Consider the following 18,827-nt stretch of genomic DNA (forward strand, 5'->3'; position numbering starts at 1 on the left):
TAAAGAAAAACATTCTGGGACAACTCAGATAAGAGGACACCTGGCGTAAGAGCTTCCAGGAACAGGAAAGGTGACCACGTAGCTGGAATGTTCTAGAAAGGACCTGTGGGTCAGGTAAAAGGCATCATAAAGGTTTCTTTCAAAGTTAAGGTTTTATGATTTTAAAATACTTTCAAATCTTAACAATTATATTCTAGAGGAGAGAGGAACTTCAGAGAAAAATTAAAACTCACGCATATCTTTGTATCCACTTGTCATTATGTGTCACGATGTCAAGCAGTGGCACATCGATGCTAGACATGAATCTGTCTCCCTGGTCTTTTTCCTATGTTTTCTATTGATACAGCCCAGTTTGATTTCCTTTTTTTTTTTTTTCCACGGTGTGTAATTTCAAACAGACTCCGCAAGGGAATAAATATCCTTATCTCAACTCCGGGGCGACTGGTGGATCACATCAAATCCACAAAGAACATTCATTTTAGCCGGGTACAGTGGCTGATTGTGGACGAAGCCGACAGGTGAGCCTCGTCTAGAAGCACGAAAGGCGGGAGGGGGCGCTGCTTTGCTGTCTTCGCCCAGCTCTGAGGCCCCCTTGGTATCCTATTTATTCTTCATGTCGATTGAAATTCCTTCTCTCCAAACCGCAGAATCTTGGATTTGGGTTTTGAGAAAGATATCACAGTGATACTCAATGCGGTCAATGCCGAGTGTCAGAAGCGACAGAACGTCTTGCTGTCGGCGACACTCACGGAAGGTGGGTTGCAGAGGTGCCCTCTGTTCTGCATTTGGTGGGGGGCAGCTGGACTGGGAACGTGTGCCGGTCGTGGTTCTCAGCCCTGGGGACGGGGGCGGGGGATCTCAGAGGACCTCTTCTCAGACCCCGAGTCCTGCACCAGCCTCCCTCTTCCAGCTTCCAACACTCTGTGATCCCAGGGCATGGACAGAGGGGGAGCGGGCGGGTCCCCGATCCCGAGTCACCGTGGGGACGGTGCTGCTGGCGCTCACGTCAGGGCGGAGAGGAAGAGAAAGGCCATGTGGTCTCGGGACGCGCTTATTGTGATCACGGCCCACCTGGGAGCAGGGCTCTTGTGCCGACAATGGTGACCTCTGACCCCAGTGCGCATTTTAGTGTGGTCACCCTGCCTCTCTCCTGAAGAGACAGTGAACAGAAAATAGGTCGTCTTTAAGCCGTTTGTGTTTACCATCCTCACGAGATAGGAACTTTGCTCTCTCTCATAGATGGGCGCACCGGGGCTTGGGAAAGCCACGTCACTCCCCACGAGTCACCCACACAGTGGTCCTTGTTTGAGCGACAGCACAACTTGCGTGTTCTTCTGTCTGGTTTACTTGTTTTGCCGGCCGCCCATGGTGCCCATGTACCAGATACCGTGCGTGTGACTCATCAGCAGTTTGAGTGCGTCCTCAATAATAGTGATGTTACGAGATGATCTGTGGAAAAGGGGTTCTGTGCTCCAGAAGTTTGGGAAACGCCCCACATTACCTCCTCGGAGATTCATGATGTACCCCCACACAGTAAAGGTCCTGAGAAGGCCTGTAAACCCCACGAAGCCTTTTTTTCAGGGTTTCCATAACTTACTTGACCACAGAATCCTCTCTAGGGTTGGGGGGCGGCGGGCAGCCACCTGTTAGTGTCCCTTTCAGTGGTCTGCCACAGGTCCGAGTTTAGAAATGCTGGGCAGATGGGTCATTGGGCCATGGGAAGGAACCAGGGGGGTCCGCCCCACCAGACTGACAGTTGGCAGGTCCGTGCTGGCACTTGGTGGCATCTGTCGGGAGTTTCCCGGTACGCCTGGTATGTGGCGTGTGTGGGAGTGCATACCTGGCCAGGTCCGTGGCACGTGCATGTCATCTATCTGCCTTTTTCACTTTCTATCCAAGGGGTGGCCCAGCTCGCCGATATCAGTTTACTCAACCCAGTCAGTATTTCTGTCCTGGAAGAAGGCTACGGACAGGCTAACCCACAGGGCGGAGGAGCTCTTGAAGTCTCCGCTCCACAAACCAGCGACGAGTTGGACAGCTTCGCGATACCGGAGGGTCTCGATCAGCACGTGACCTTGGTTCCCAGCAAACTGAGGCTGGTCTCCCTGGCGGCCTTCATCCTGCAGAAGTGCGCGGTAGGACTGGGGACTGGACCCGGCTCGATCGAGGGCACAGAGACCTGTTCATGTCGGGCACTGGTAGCTGCATGGAGACACGCACGCGTTTTCTAGCCAGGGCGTGTGCGTGAGTGTGGCCCTTCACACGTGTCAGCCAGTGGTCCAGGACTGTGGGAAAGAATCAGAGATCAGTGAGGGCCAGTGTGTTCAGCTTGAGATCGGCCTTAAGCATCTTGCCTGGGACTGACGCCAGGGCTGGGCGCATCACAGGTGGACACGTGCTGGACGTGGGGCAGCCCTAGGGGTCTGTACTTGGGTTTTTGAAAGATCCGTAGTATTTCTGTAATTGTTTGCCAGGTTCACCTGATAACTTTCTCTGGTCCCTGGGGACGTAGTGGGAAAGCGTGACAATGAAGCGTCAGGGTTTCCTGCGGACAGGGGTTGTGCGTGGCGAGCCCAGAGTGGGGGGAAGAGCTAGTGCGCAGCGTCACTCTACCGTGTGTCGCTCCCAGGGGTGGGGCCCCGTTTGAGGCCACAGCTCTGTCATTTTCCCGTCTAGCGTTCTTTGTAGTGCGAAACATTGGTGTTGCTGGGGTTTTTTTTTTTTTTTAGTAATTCAAAGTCGTCAGCCCCCTATATTTCCTGTGGGGCCGGCGTGACTGCGTTTCAGAGAGATGCTCGTCTTGGTGTCGCCTAACCCTAACGTGTGGCTGCTTTCTCCCTCGGTACCGACGCAGTTCGCAGCCGACCAGAAGATGATCGTCTTTTTCCCGAGCTGCGAGCTGGTGGAGTTCCACTACACGCTCTTCGTCCAGACCCTGCTGCCCCGCCCGGGGGCCCCGGCCGTGGCGCCCTTACCATCCGGCTCCACGCAGTTGAAGTTCCTGCGGCTGCACGGGGGCCTGGAGCAGGAGGTGAGCAGCACGCGCCCCCCCCCCCACGGGCTGAGACCCCGTGAACTTGAACTCGTCCTCCAGGGTCACAGAGCTTCCTTGGCAGGCTCTGCCGGGCTCAGGAAGGATAAGCCTGCCACGGGCGACCCACTGGACCTGGACGCCGGTCCCGCTGCCCTACCCAGTGTGGCGGGGGAGCCTATTGTTCCCGTCGGCTCTCGCTCCCCAAGCTGGGGGCTCGCAGGCCCGCTTGGCCCGCGTCTACCTCAGCCAGCTGTTAGGGCAACAGAGTACCACTGAGTAGCTGGCACCAGGGAAGGCTTTTGCCTTTTTAGTACCCAGTGTGTAATTAGGGCTTGATGTCTTCAAATTAAGAGCATTAATGGAGCTAAATTGTGGATCCCATATGGTACCGCTGAGCGTGGCTGCTGTCCCTGTCAACAAGCGCAGCGCTTCCCTCTCCACACTTCTGGTTGCGAGAGGGTCGTGCGTGCCGCGGGGCCTCGGTCCGGCCTCGGCTCTGCGCGCCGCTTTTGTTCAGCGGGCAGAGCGTGACGCCGTCCTGATGCTGGGAGCCGGGCTGCGGAGGCTCGGCCCGCTGCTGGTCGGTAGGCTGTCCGTTCAGGGAGCCGGGCTGGAGCATGCTGGAGCCGTGGAAGGGAGGACGGCTCAGGCCTGGGGACAAGGGCCGTCTTGTCCTCGCGGAGAGGTTACCAGGCAGCTTAGAAAATTAGAGCGAAAGGAAGCCAGAAATCCGAACGAGAGCGGACAGAACCAGCTTAAAAAATCAAAGTTTTTAGGATTGAAAGGTGCATTAAAAAGGTTATCAAGTCCAATCACACGCTTTGTTTTTGCTTTTCTATTTTAATAATTCAGAAAATGGAGGCTCAGAAAAGTGAATTTGCTGAAAGTCACTCAAGGTCACAGCTGCTTATTTGCTACAAGATTACACAAAGTCGGTTTTTACCTTGTACACCCCTGATTCAATTGAGTTTGTCGATTTGATAATGTGATACCATTTACGATTTTTTTTAACTTAGTTTATTAATCCTCTGGGCTGTTTTCACCAGGGGTGTTCTGCATGGTGAGTCTGAGGGAGGTGGAGGAGCTGGGTATAATCTCAGAGTCTGGGAATTCAAATAGGTCATCCAGAAGATTCTGTCATTAAATGATTTCCAACTCTCATTGTAATAGGATGGTATCTGGCAGAGTGCTTACAGCTGGGGCAGACTGCTTGTGTTCTAGTCGTGGCTCTGCTGTCTACCGGCTGTGTGACCTCACAAAAGCATTTAGCCTCTCTGTGCCTCAGTTTCCATGTCTCTAAAATGGAGCTAATGATAACATGTTGTTTCTAGGGTGGTTGTGATACTTGATCGAGTCAGTACAGACAAAGCGCTCAGCACAGGGCTTGGCACATAGCAAGTGCTCAGTGAACGTTAAGTGCCACTGCTCATTTAATAATTGTTGGTATTTCGCTTACGTTGTTTTGTTCCTGAAGCCACCTTCACAGTCTCCTCCAGAAACGGGTAGAAGACGGGAAAATTCATTTTGTGAATGCTGAGGTCGAGCGTCTTGTCCCAGAGTAAGCTAAGATAGTCACAGTCACGCTTTCCTGGTGTCTTATGCTGGCCACTGTTCCATGTGACCTGTGGTCTCCCTAAGTGATTAACGTGACCACAGCCAAGTACGTGAGCACCGGAGGAAAGTCGCCGTTTGAGGAGGTTGCTACGTGGTTGTTGGGTTGAGGAGCTGGTTAGGTTTTCTCCTCACCCCAAATCTGACTACATCACGGTCAGTGTTGAAGGCGATTCGGGCTTTCGTGAACTCTTCTGATTTTGACTCTACAATGCAACCATTAAAAACGTCCCTTATAAAGACCAGGTAGCAAGTGACAAATGCGGCAGTCCTTGTGAGGGTCCGAGCACCGACTGTGGAGCACGGCTCCCTGGGTGCAGGTATCTGCCCAGCCCTTGGCCGTGTGCGCGCATCCCTCGGGCAGGTGTGTCAGCCTCTCTGTGCCTCCGCCTCTTCACCTGGAACGGGCGGCGGCAGCACCTGCTCACAGGCCTGTTGCACCCAATGCCCCATTGTAAGCTCTGCCAGGTAGAGCGCGGGCCGGCGGCTGGCATGCAGCAGGCTTCAGTCTGTGTTGGCTTTCTGCCCACTGTCCTGAGTGAGGGGCCAGTCACGTGGAGGCCTGGAGCAAGGTGCACCTCTGTGACCCAGTGGCCGTGCCAGAATGGAGGGACAGACCTCACCTTTTCCTTTTTCCAAATTTGTGGTCATTTTGGTTATATTTCCTTTTTTGTTGCTGACAGATGGACACGGTGGAGTCTCAGCCGCTTGCAGCTCTGTGACTCACACGCACTGGGCGGGTGCCCTTTGCGGGTTCACACCGAGCCGTTTAAGTGGGCGCACCTTTTGGCCCAGCAAGGCTGCCTTTAGGAACTTACCCAGAGAGAACGTGTAAGCGTGTCCACAGCTGCTGATCTGCAGAGATGTCGATCACGGTTGTTTGGAACGGTAAACAGTTGGTGACAACCTCAGGTGCCAGTTATGGGTCATTGGGCACACCCATTCGACTGCGTCCTGTGTAGTCACGAGAGACCATGTGGGTTTGGGGTATTTATCGGCCTGAAAAGACGTTTGCGTTCTGCCAGGAGGTGACGAGAGCGTGTGCACAGCGTGCGTAGCACGGCGCCGATCCGCCTCGCACTCGGTCACGTTGCGCGCAGAAACGGGGCCAGAGGAGCGTGGGGTCACCAGCGCCGGCGTTGTGCTCTGGGTGGCGGAATGCTTGCACTCTTTTCCTTTGACGGACATGTAATTGTCTTACGGTTAAAATACACGGGTTTTGAAATTTTTCACCTTTTAAAAAATAAGTTTTTAAAAAACTCCCCTGTAGAAAAGGTTGGTCGGTCTTCACTCCTCTAGCCCACCTGTAGGAAATCGCGTTTAGCGTAAATTCAGTCACTCGCGTGCCATGGCCTTCCCCGCCCTTAACGGTTGGCCATTTCCGAAGGATGTGCCCACGGTGGCATCGTCTTACTGAGGTGTGCGACGTAGCCAAGAAGGCCAGCCCTGTGAGTTCCGGGCCTTGCGAGGAGATGTGAAGAAGCCACTTCCTCGGCGGAGCCTCTCTGTGCCTCCTGTGGTGCAGCAGACGGAAATGGGGCAAGCCGTGGGAATCCGAGCTGCCTCGCTGGAATCCATCTCGGAGTTGTAAGGCTTTTTTCCCTTGTTTTTTGTAGGACAGAATAGCCGTGTTTCAAGAATTCTCCCATTCCAAAACGGGCATCCTCCTTTGCACGGTACGTACCCTTCTCTACTCCACGTGATTGGTGATTGCAACATTTTCTCTCTCGACAATTTGAACTTGCGGCCAGCTCCACAGAGAGCAGGAATACCAGGGGCCTCTTGGTGTGGCTGGTCCCTTTGCACTTCTGGTTTGTCACCTGACTCTGTCACGAATAGCCGGCTGCCACTGTGCAGAAGACTTAGCGATTTGCTCACTAATAGTGACAGCTGTTGGTCTGAAAATGTGTGAATCTTGGTGATTTCTACCCACCAAAAACTTGTAAATTACAGCTATCGGGAGTAATTAGAGCTGAGAAAGTCTTTCCACAACAAAGCGGCTCTGCTCGCGTCGCTCACCTTTTCTTAAAGGAGAGGAGAGCAGATGCGCTTGGGCGGGTCTTATCGGCTGTTGTCTGCAGCTCTCGTCCGGCCTTCCGTTTCTGGGTCTGCGGCCGTGAGGGCTGCCGCCTCCGGCACGGCGCTCATGCTCTTTCGAGATGGAAAACTCGCACTTCCCACGGCCCCCTTCTCTGGGGATTCGCGTCACTGTAGTTGTCGCTTGCCCCCAGGGTTAAAAGACCTTCCCTGTTTGGGCCATCTCGGATGATGGCACTTAATCCCTAACTGATAATTTGCAGAATCCCTGTATATACGATAATGAAATTACACGATAAGTCGGGTAATTCAGTGAACGGTTGGTTGCTGGATAGAGGAAACAGACATTTAGCCCCTTGAATTCCAGCGCTGCGTTCCGCTTCAGAGGTCGTAGAGATCGTTTTCTTCCTAAAGTTAGCGTGTGGGCGAGCGCTGCTGTGTCTTGTGTGTGGCCGTGTACAGGATGGAGTGCCTGGTCACCTGCTTGTCATAGTGTGCTAGTTCTCACGCGCGTGGCAACCCCTTCCCTTTAGGAAGGGCATCCACAGGTCACGTGCTTGTGTTTGCTCTAAAAGCACCCGCAAATACCTAAGTAAGCTACATGGTAAAGAACTTTGCCAAAAATCTCTATGTCCGGTAGTACCTTCTGGAACTGGACCCCTTCCTGTCTCTGTCCCCATTTCTCCTCTTGCTTCTTACCCAGGCCCCCCTTTCAGCTCCTCGAATGTGTCATTCTCGTGTTTTGTGGCCGTGGGGCCTTGGTACATGTATTCCTTCTGCCTGGGACGCCCGCCCTGACTTCGACTGACCCCTACTTAGGTCTCAGCTTTAAAGTTCATTTTTTTCAGAAGGTGGGGCTCCTGGAGCCCCAGTTCTCCGTTTGGCCCTCCTGGCCACCCTGCATCTCTTTACGGCACTCATCACACCAGGCCTGGGTGTCCTCCCACCAGACGACAAGCTCGTGAAGGCAGGACCGTGTCGTTCCCAGTTCTGCCCCAGCGTCAGGCACAGAGCAAGTGTGCAGTGGGCCCTCAGTGTTTGTGGATGGCACGTGTGGGTCATCGAGGCCCAAGAAAGTCGATGTTGAAGACCACAGACATGTGCCTTTTCTAAAGATGAGAGGCCAAGATATACTTGCTCGTTGGGCATAAACTCACATTTTCACACGTGGTGTTATCTGAGGAGCGAATGGCACACGTGTATCTTGAGCCAGAAAGCAGTAGGAACCTGTGCGTTGCAGTTGGGGTTAGGATCAGAACACAGTCTTCTATCTTTGGCCCTTAAGATGCTGGATTTGTCCCTGGTGGGAAATTGTCGAGTCTCTTAGTGTACAAGCGCACGGCGTTATGGACGTGGGTGAGCTCCGAGCGTCAAAACTCTAGGTGTTTGTAGGTCAGTTTGTTCGGGTTGGTTTGGTTTGGTTTTGGTTTTTCTTGCTCTTCATGGAAGAGAAGATCATTCTTTCTGAAATGTAATTCCCAGTGGGGTCAAAACACATGCTGACTTTCCTTGTTCGGCCTGGCTGACACCTGCGGGCAAGGGATGTCAGCTGGACACAGGGTACCAGTGACTTGGCAAAGCACAGCTCTCCCCCCGTTTCACGCCTGCCGGTCCTGGTGCCACGGGGAGAGCAGACTCACTTGCCACAATCTGATGTCTCTCAAATCTCTTGGTTCATGTCCCTTTGCTCGTTCAGGTCGCTTCCAGTACCCGGTCCCCTCCCAGAGTCATCTCGTCCTTACCCTGGGGTGAGGATTACTGCAGAAGCCCTGGGGCGGCGGGGGCGGGAGGGGCGGGGCGCTCGTCTCCCTTATTTCTAGGCCGAGATCCGAGCACAGCTTCCTGGGAGCAGAGTTCTCCTCCACTCTGTGGTCCTCCTACGGCTGCCATATTTGTTTGCTTTAGCCGGACGCTTCTGGCGTCTGAGCTGTGGGGCGCATGAGACGCGCTGTAATAGATCATGCCTGGGTTGGGGGGGTATTGTCGCTCGGCGTCCTTTGAAGCAGCCTGTTGCTTGCCAGGTCCTGCGAACGCTCCCCAGGAGCCTCCTTAGTGTTAATGAGGAATGCGGGCCACTTCAGGACACGGCAGATGGAGAACTGGCTTCTTCTGATAGAGAGGAATCGCGTTAGCTGCCGCGTGGGGCTTTCCCCCTTCACACCGTTCCTTTTGCCATTTTGATTTATCATCCCAAGGTCTTTCTAACGGGGCCAGAAGACTGAAAATCTGGGAATTATGGTGTAACTACACAAAAGCCCACAATTACACCATTTCCTTTCCTGCTAGGGAGTCCCCCTGCACCCCATTTTCCTCCCTCTCTATGTCCTGTTATTAGGAACAATTAAGGGGGTGTGTGTGTGTGTTTCTTTCATCTCAATTCCAAACATCTAAAAGCAAGGAACTTTTTAATTTCATGCTCTGTAGTCTTTCAGGGCCTGATACAGAGCTTTGTATGCTGTGGGTTCTCAGGCCGCGTGACCATGGTGACATGGAGGCCGAGGTGGAAGGGGGGTCAGGCAGGAGGTACCCATTTGTGAAGGAAAGAGAGTCTTTATACTTTTGAAATGTAATTTTTATGTTCTCTAGAAAATTAGATCTAAGAAGCAGCCAAAGTTAATAAGACAGGAAGGATTAGCAGGAAGGAGTCACCCGAGAGTTCAAAGCCGCTTTCCAGATTGAGCTAAGAAATCTGAGGAATCGGGTCTCAGATACGGGGTTACCTCCAGGACGTTTCCTCCTGTTTATGGTGCAGACCTCACCGTGGCTTTTAATACCATCGTCACGTCGATGAGCTGATAGAGACACGCCACTGGGTGACGGCAAACGGTGTTTCCAGGTGGCCTCTGGTTTTAAGGCTGGTCGTAGGCTTTCTGCTGGTACGCATGGTGCTCTCTGGTTGTCCCTTGGTTGTCCCCAGATGACCAGAGCACGGCCACCTCCCAGCAAGGAGAGGCACTTCCGGCTCCACCCAGGTGTGCTGGCCGCATGCTCGTCGGAATACACCGCACTGTCCCTCTGAAGGTCCCCGAGTCACCTGTGCTGCTTTCCTCCACTGTCTCACTTTATTTCTTTTTTCACTCAAAATACAGTTTTGTCTGTGCAGTTCTTAATTTCCTCTCCTCCTGGGGCATCTCCATGTGCCAGGGGCCCAGGAGACAAAGGAGTGGGCCCGTCAGAGTCACGAGCGTGTCAGTTCACAACCCAGAGTAAATGTACTTTCTCGGTTTTCTCTGGGGCATGTTTTTTAGGTAAAGTTTATCTTTCCACTTTATTTCCTCGTGTTAATGGCAAGATCATTTGGAGATTGCTGGCTGCTGACTCGGTTACGCTAACTCATGTTGCCAGTTTTTTGGCGGCCGCAGCCAAGATCTCTCGCCTCTGACAGCTTCTCCTTCCTCCTCTGATTACGCAGCCCAATCTGTCACCCGGACAACGGGGGCCCGTACCCCGCTGATGGCTTTCCACACACGGCAATAATGACTTTTGGCAGGCCAGAAAGGCGGCAGAGGCGAATTTGCTGCGTCCCTTGCTCAGAGAGCCGGCAGGCCCCCTCTCTCTGTTAGTAAAAGCACTTTGTGAGGTTCTTGGGTAAATAAATGAGTCATTTTAATCCAACTGACAGGCTGGCACCTGAGCAAGCTGCCTTCCATCTGTACTCCTTGGTCTCATGGAGGCAGCCAATTGTCGAGCCCAGGGCCTTCAAGGCCGCACCGTTGAGCGTCTTTCAGAACTGACTTTAGCGATTCTTTTGCCCTAATTAGGTTAAAGGGCTGCAGTGGGGCCGGATCTCAGTTCTGAAAGTGGGCGGAGGACCGGGGCCTTTGCTGAGTCTTAGCGGGTCGCAGTTTCTGTTGCTCTGGTGCTGCTGCCGACGGCATGCCAGGCGGAGGGAGGGCGCCCCCGCCTCTCCCAGGGGCCCGGGGTGCGAGCGGGGGGCGGCGTCTGATTGCCACCATGCCAGTGCTTGCTTTATCGTGAAACGAGTGAAGCACTCGGGTTGATAATGCTTGAAACACGGTTTGCATACACCGTCTCTTCTGGTCTTCACAGTGACCCCATGAGATAAATCGAGTAGGTCTTATAGTCGTTTTATGGGTGGGTAAACTGAGGCTCAGAGAGCTGGGCTGATACGCCCAGGTCACGTAGCTGCTGAAGTCATACCGCAGTCCAGTTCTCTCTGTTCCTAGATAGGAAGACTGTTCCTTTCCCCCATTCTCTGTGGTAGCCCAGGCTCAGAGCGGAAGGAAGCACTTAAAAGAACAGCTGGATTAATTCTGAGCAGTGACTGGCTGTCGGTGAGGTCCCCTGCCCCACCACAAGAAGTAGGGGGGCGGGGAAGACTGTGTCTCAGCCGGTGGTTTGAGCTGGATCACCCAAGTGAGAGACCCTGAACAGTCTCAATGACAAACTGCTGGCATTCTTCCTAAGTCACTGTTTCATCGTGTCCGTACTCAGTGACTTTCATGAACATCATATGTTGTTTTAGTTTTGCCTGTTTTTTTTTCTTTCTTTTTTCTTTTTTAGGCGAGGCAACCCGCAGTTGACCTCACAGATTGCAAGGACCTTATCAGCTCACAATCCCTTATTTTTTATTTTTACGCCTACAGCACCTGGTCTTCTGGGTGGTCTCCCATCCAAGTACTAACCAGGCTTGACCCTGCTTAGCTTCCGAGATCAGACGGCGTCGGGCTTGTTCAGGGTGGCATGGCCGTAGACTTTGCCTGTGTTTCTTGATTGAATCTGCGAAGCCGACACGCATTAAATGTTTCACGAAGCCCACGTGAACCACTGTGGCAGCCCACAGACTGCAGGCACCTCACACTGCAGAGCATGGGAACGAGATCCTTTCTCAACGGAGCTGAGCAGATTTAGGGGCCCCCAGTGTTTCTGACGCCAGCTGTGGTTGGCGTGGAAAGCAGCGTCCCTGCCTCTAGGCAGAACACCCCAAACAGTGTTCTCAGAGGCGCCCGCTCCAGAACGTCGGCCTTTGGTTTCAGGGCTGTGGGGACCGTCTGAAAACACCTCGTGGTGGCTGACGCACTTTTAGTGCATTAAGCTCCTGCTTGACCCTTAATAAATGTGGCCTGGCCCCTGATCAGAGGGTGCCAGCCGCCACAGGTGTGTCAGAGTGCAGGCTGCAGAATCCCGCCCCGCCCCCCGTGGTCCTTCTGGGGAGTTAGATGTTGCTGGGGGTATCTTCCTCGGGTCCTGCCTCTGAGCCTGGGGGATGCAGGGAGCGATTGTTTGAATGTGCTTCTTGCAGAAACTTTGCGTAGGGTTATTTTTCAAAAACTAATTATGCATAAGATTCTTAGCAGTGCCTGCAGTGACGGGAGAGGGCGGAGGGCTGGTCCTCACAGAAGAGCGCCCGCTCTCCCACGGAAGGGAGGGATGGACTTGGGAAGTCATCGTTTGGCAGCCATCAGGGTAACAATCGAGCCGGACAAGCAGCACCAACAGATGCTAAACCCTCAGGCAAAGGTTCTGGGAAGCCGTCTGCGGGATTCACTCCTCCGTTTCCTTAATTACAAAGGCGAAAGGCACCTTCACAGTGGAGAGTGCTGGCAGACACCACTGACTCAGGTGGCTGGACGCGGCACCACCAGTGCAGGACAGGCTGCACTAGCGTGCCCCCCATGTGCCGCACTGGGAGGCACACAGCACCCTGACACCGTGTCTCTGCCAAAACGCCTCCCCCAGCCTCACCGTGAGGAAGTAGCGGGACAAACACGGGTCTGGGGTGTTCCTCAAGACGCCTGCGGACTTCAACATCGACGGTTATCAAAACAACACTAAGTGAGTAAAGGACAGGGGCGGCATTCTAGATGAAGGGGTGTGATAACTCTAGAGGGGTGCAACAAAACCTGCACGATCCGTGGTTCAGCCCTGGGTTGGGGAAGAAAAGCAGCTCCGAGAGTCGTCTTCAGTGCAGTTGGACAAGTCTGACTACGGACTGAATATTAGGAAGTAATGTTGTTCAACAGGAGACTCTTTAGGAGTGATGATGGCGTTGTGGCTCCGTAGAAGAATGTCCTTTTACCTGTGAGAAACGTGCCAAAGGGTTTAGGGGTCAAGTGCCGTGGCGTTTCCAGTGTACCTTCGGATGGTTCAGAAAACCGTGCCCGTGTGGAGAGCAGGAGAGCGCAGACGCGCCAGAAACCGCCCGCGGATGGGTCTCCGTGGCGGTGCGCAGGCGCCGCTCGCGTGCCGCTCCTGTCTCCTCTGTAGGTTTAAATGTTTCAAAATAAAAACGTGGGGGAAATACATATTCATTGTTAAAAAACAAAACAGACAACACAGAAAAATGCAAAAAGTGAAAATCACGAGAATCCCTCTGCCTAGAGATGACCACGGTTGACCCTTTGAGAACGTCCTTCCAGGTGTTGGTTCTTAGTTTATCTGTGGATCTTCTGTCCGTTTATCCATCTGTTAAATGGGTTTTTTGGTTTTCTCTTGCTTTGTTTTTACCCTTCTTTTTTTTCCCTGAAGATTTTGGTGGCAGAAACCAGCCTATTTGTCCTTTAGGCTACTCCACATTTCACATTTGCCTGACGGCGCCTGGCGGTGATGTTGAACTTGTTCCTGTCGCCCCCAGATTACCTCTAAACTAGCAGCCAGGTCTAGACCCTGGTTGGAGTCAGACTGTCAGGTCTTGCTTCTGTTTTGGCAGCAGTAGGTGATGCTCCGTACTTCCTGTTGCATGACAGCTGGTCATCTTACTTTTTCATTACGTCAGAACGTTCACATGGCCTCAGAGTCAAAGTCACAAAGGGCCGTTAGAGGAATCTGGCTGCCATCTGTTTCCCCTCTGCCCCGTTCTCCTCCTTCTTCTCTGGATAACTGTTTCGATGAGCTGGTGGGTTTTTCCCTCCATTTTTTTCTTTTGTTTTTTTTTTTGAAATTTGAGCGAATATATTTTATTTCCCCCATTTCTTACACAAAAGCATACTGCCCACACTTGAAATCGACACACTCAAGATTCTCCATGTCAGTACGTAGGAATCTTCATTCCTTCCGTGGCTGTATCATTCTCTGTTGTATGAGGTAGGTATTGCCATGTTTTTTTTCAACCTGTATCCTCCCAGACCTCCAATTACGGATGGTGGTGAAACAGATACCCTCGTACGTATGTCATCTTGTGTTTTTGCTGGCGTCCCTGTGGGTGGATTTCTAGGAGTGAGATTGTTCTGGGTCAGAGGGAGAAAGTGCATATATAATTTTGCTGGATATTAACCAAATTCTCCCGCTTTAAAGGGTTTCTCCCATTTTGCATTCCCACCACAGCCCATGAAGGTACAGCATCTTTTCTGACGTTGGAACAGTATAATGTAATGTGGCCAAGGAATAATAGTTATTTTGAGGATCAGTCGAGGTAACGCAGGTAAAGTGCTCCACAGTGTCCGGTGTGTAGGGAGCGCCTGGTAAATGTTGGCTGGCGACATCGTTGTTAGGAGTGTTAGCGAGTAGATGAATGCTAAGTGTAAATGATCGGTGAAAACCAGAAGATTCCCATTTTCTAGTCACTCTGCCGGAATGGCCAGAAACCAGAGAGCGGAGAGTCTTTGCTCTTTAGGTAGCGACCAGCTGAAAAGAGAAAATGGCTCTCCATTGCTTGGATGGCCTTCGTCTGCCTGGCTGCCCTTGACCTGCATCTGATGTAGCAGGCCAGAGGGGCAGCCCCTACTCGATGCTTGCTGCTCTCTGAGGCTACGAAGCACAGTCCTCAGAAAACGCTCCGCAGCTCACCTCCACGAGGGACCACCTCGGAGTGATCTTCCAGAAGCCCTGTTGTCGTTAGCATCACCGATAGGGACGGGATGGGTGTAGTCACCTGTGAATGCACTCATTGTAGAGTGGGTTTCAGGTAAAATGTAATAGTGGAGCATGCCAGAAGTTTCCAGAGTTCTTCCACGGCGCAGCTGATAACAGCCTCTTGAAGCTCTCGGGCCGACTCGCAGGTGGTGTCTGGTGACGCGGGTTGTGACAGCCTCACCGGCGGGTTCCATAGAACTCGCCCCTGAATCAGAATTTTAACCACAAATGGACTTCAGTGGCTTCCTGGAGTTGTATGCCAACAGCTTTGTGGGGTGCAGGCACATTGGTGGGGGTGAGCCCTCGTGGTGTGCATTAGATTAGAACGGGCCTGTGACCCCCTAATCGTTCAGGAACTCAGTCCTAATCCCTATTCTTTTCTGTTTTGAAGGACGTTGCGGCTCGGGGCTTAGATCTCCCTCAAGTCACGTGGATTGTTCAGGTAATTTTTTTAAGTTGTTAAGGTGTGAGCTTGAGGCAGGAATGTATGATCGTGAGTAAATGCGTTGGCTTTAACTAGAATAATTATTATTATCCTCTTGGGTGTTGCCCTGGTAACCAGGCAGCAACCAGCCTCATCTGCACAGTCTCCCGACATCTCTCCTTAACCCAGCCCACCTCACCGCTGCAGCAAAACAGCCAGACTGTGCAGTCTCGGGAGGGAGGGGCAGGCTCCCCTGCTCCCAGACTAATGCATGTCACAGTGTCCGCAGTGACGGGAATTACCCAGGCCTCTCGGAGGCCTCACTGTCCGGGAGGAGATGGCCCAGCTGTCCTGAGATCCATGTCCTGTACATTGACCCGCAGGGGGCAATTAAGTCCATGACAGCATCTTATACATACCTCCGGCCTTAGACGCTTTGCCGGAGGGTACAGGTGTTCGCGCTAGTCCAGTGGTTTTAGATTTTACCTTTTTGTTAGCCTGCAGAGTGATGTTTTTAAGCCCTTCTGTGTAGGGACCAGGGGACACGTGCCCTGTTTACGTGAGTCATGGTTTATTCACATTTTAGTGGAATCGCATGCCTGTCACTGGCTAGGAAGTCTGAGCTGCTCACTGCAGATGGTCTACTTTGCGACTGGAGGCATTGCGTCGTCTTTCCCGCTGGCCACAGAGCAAATTAAAGACAAGACGAGAATCATTTTAATGTGCAGAAGGCTAGACACATCAAATTGACCATTTAGAGCCTTTTTATAATGTGAATATTGATTAGTTTAATGTGCCTGGCCTCCCATATATCTATCATACTTGTCTTGGTCCTCTGACCTTTGATTTGTGTAGCAGCAAAGGCCAAAAAAGAGGAAGAATGAACATACGGCCAGTAAGTTTTAATGGTGACAGAGTTATTGCCACAGAGAACGTCAGATGCTTTGCATCTTTCATCCTGCTGAGTTCCAGAGTCGGCCCCCTTCCCTGAGTCAGGGATTCTGTGCCTGGGAGCAGCAGCGTTTCCCTGTGTGAAGGGAGCTGCCTCTTGACTGCCCTGCAGCTCCGCCCCACTGGGACTGAGTGGAGCCACAGCTTGGTGGCGGGGCCCAGCCCCAGGGTCCCAGCCGCAGAGCCGAATGCTGGGATGGCAGTAACCAGCCCCGTCCTCCTTACCCTGCCCAGCGTCTTCCGTGGCCTCACCCCCACTGCTTTGTCTGCCACGGAAGTAGGCCAAGGTCTTGTGGTCATCTGCGGAAGTTTGCCCCCACCTGCCGACGTTTTCACCTTGCACAGTCACCTTGGTGAAAAGATGCAAATAGGAAAATGAAGAGACCTGTGGAGAAGTAAAATTAAAAAGGAGATACTGGGACGAGAAGACATCTCGTTTATCTGAAACTTGGCCACCGTTCACGTTTGCGTGTCAGAGCCCTGTTACTCCGGCGAAGCCAGGAGTCTCGGGGTTGACTGACTTCTCCTTGCGACAATGTTGGGGTAACCGTAGCCCCAGGATTTAATCCTTGGGTTACCTGGAGGCAGGTGAGGGGTATCGCACTTCCAATTAACGGCAGTCCCTTGATCTGTGAACACCTTCATTCCTGTCGCCCTCTTTAGTACAACGCTCCGTCTTCGCCGGCTGAGTACGTCCACCGGGTTGGGAGAACTGCCCGCATTGGCTGCCGGGGGAGCAGCCTGCTCATTTTGGCTCCTTCGGAGGCAGAATATGTCAACTCGTTGGCTTCTCACAAAATCAAGTGAGTCAGAAACCTGAACGGGGTTTCGGCTGATCTCACCTAATTAACTTTCTGTCGCTTTTTATAGTGGATGGGCCTTGTAAGCTGATGAAGCACCATTAACCCTTGTGATCGCTAAAGGAGTCCCAGAATAGCCAGTGGCAAAAACTAACACCCTTAGTGCCATCAGCACGTGACAGTTCTCATCGCGTTGCCAGGCTAGGTCAGCGATCTGCTGCACTTCATTTTCCTTGTAGGCGGAGGTCCGTGTCTCGTGCCTCTGACTGTGAGATAAGCGTGCGCAGCCATCATAGCCAGCTTCTTGAGGCTCTTTTGTATTCACAATTTTAATTTCTTACAATTAATATTTTGTACCGCTAAAGCGGATTTGTCTTTGGAAAGAATACTTTTAAGTCATCACACAACTCTCCTCCCCCCAGGAAAATAAGCCCCGGGGAGGACGGGGGGCGGGGGGCCACTGTCGCTGAGAAGCGGTTGCCACGTGCACCACATACTCACAGGTGAGACCGGCCGCCGTCTCGTACGTGCTCTGCGGGTGGCGGCGCCTCCCGTTCCCTGGCGTGAGGCCCCCGGTTCTCGTCCTGGGTCACAGAGCACAGAGCAGCAGGACTTGGCAGCATGGCAGCCCAGTTAGGGCTCCCATCAAGCCCCGACTTCACCCAGGAAAGACCGGGAAAGCAGGTAGGGGGACAGCCACGCCTCCACCCAGCCGAGGGTCACTGTGGTAAAGCGCAGAGCATTCCTGGGCCCAGCAGTGACTCAGTTGTCATGTTGTCGTGAAACCTCTGACACCTGAGGGCACGGGGCATGCAGCTTTTCACACGGGCCCACTTTCTGGAGTTCCTTCTCAGACGCAGCACAGTGACACCTGAGGTGTTTTGGGGTGGAAAGAGCCGCGTCTGCCCAGGCAGAGGGTCCGGGGGACAGCGAGCCCGTCGGCCATGCGGGTCTCGCTCCCTGGCCAGGCCCGCATGTTAGGTAAAGCACCGAGGCTAGCACAGGACCCCTCCCTGGAGTACAGAGCTGGGACAGTCGCTGCCTTCTGCATCGGGGCCTGATCGGGGGACCACAGGACCCAGCGCAGGCCAGCCACCTGGGGACATGTATGTGGCTGTCCCCACGGCTCCCCGCAGAGCTCTCCCGTCACCCTGGTCCACACTCTTTTCGGGCTGCTGGTGTGAACTTTCACAGACTGCGGCGTGTTCAGAAAACCCACCCACCGCCTTCAGTGTTGCGGGGCGAGGACCCACTCCCCACAAGTCCGGTACCAGTTTCCAGTGGGCTAACGTAGGGGTGGGTGGCAGTTTCTTTAATGTGCCTTCAGTGGAGAGGGTGGCTTTTTTGGTGGGGAGACATGGGCGTTTTATCTCACGGGAGAAATCCCATGTTGATCCCGCAGTCGCTTTTCACCCAGAGCTTCATCCCCAGCCGGATTCGGTTCCCGGGGGCTGGCCGGCTGGGCCTCGTCTTCGCGGCCCTTCCAAGCGTCTGGGCTGGCACCTGACCTGGCAGTGGTTCTCCAGAAGTTCTGGGGCTTAGAACGAGACCCCACTTCCCTTACCCCGTCCTCACCAGCTGTGAGCTCATCACGACACTGCAGCTGCTTTTCTCTGTCACGAGCATTTGTGTAGCTGTGGAAGGTGTTTTCAGATCGTGTGTCCTCATCCCACCACGGGAAGTACAGACCCCCCTCCCTCACGGCTTCCTTCCTCCTTCCGAGCTGCGCCCGCAGACTCACCTCGCCCCGTTCCTCCCGCCCACAGCTTTCCAATGTCACCCGTGCTCGTCCACTGTGACGTGATCTCCTTCTCAGGAAGGCGGGTGGTAACGGCGAGGTGGTCATCGTCCAGCACCGGCGTTACCGGCCTGGGTGCCTCTGCCTCACCCAGCTTCGTAACTTCTCTCTAACAAGTCAGATTCATTGCTCTGACAGGTTCAGATATAAACCTGAAATTGAAAAGGGAAAACAGTAACTAGGTCATTGCGAAGTATTAGCGAGCCAAGTGTATTTTAAAGATACAGAAAGGACAGACAGCTTCTGTGGTGACCGCATCTGGACGAGGATCGTGCCAGCGGCGCTTGTGGAAAAGTCCACATAACGTCCACGTCCACGCGGGCTCAGATCCATGCTGGTGTGTTGCACGCGGGCAGGCGC

General features: G+C 53.2%; 1 protein-coding gene and 1 pseudogene across 2 annotated transcripts in view; one reads left to right on the forward strand and one right to left on the reverse strand.

The window, feature by feature from the left end:
• Window positions 1-18,827, forward strand: part of DDX31 (DEAD-box helicase 31) — a 63,595-nt gene that overhangs the window by 13,356 nt on the left and 31,412 nt on the right. For both annotated transcript variants that reach the window (XM_023536546.1, XM_023536547.1), the window contains exons 6-12: window positions 399-518; window positions 648-754; window positions 1,900-2,135; window positions 2,855-3,031; window positions 6,262-6,321; window positions 14,886-14,936; window positions 16,533-16,672. In XM_023536546.1, the coding sequence (XP_023392314.1) occupies window positions 399-518; window positions 648-754; window positions 1,900-2,135; window positions 2,855-3,031; window positions 6,262-6,321; window positions 14,886-14,936; window positions 16,533-16,672 (891 nt within the window). The remainder of the gene's footprint in view (window positions 1-398; window positions 519-647; window positions 755-1,899; window positions 2,136-2,854; window positions 3,032-6,261; window positions 6,322-14,885; window positions 14,937-16,532; window positions 16,673-18,827) is intronic.
• On the reverse strand, window positions 11,281-11,398 carry LOC111745607 (annotated as a pseudogene).

Source organism: Pteropus vampyrus, unplaced genomic scaffold (genome assembly GCF_000151845.1).
Source record: "Pteropus vampyrus isolate Shadow unplaced genomic scaffold, Pvam_2.0 Scaffold158, whole genome shotgun sequence".
Classification (NCBI taxonomy): domain Eukaryota; kingdom Metazoa; phylum Chordata; class Mammalia; order Chiroptera; family Pteropodidae; genus Pteropus; species Pteropus vampyrus.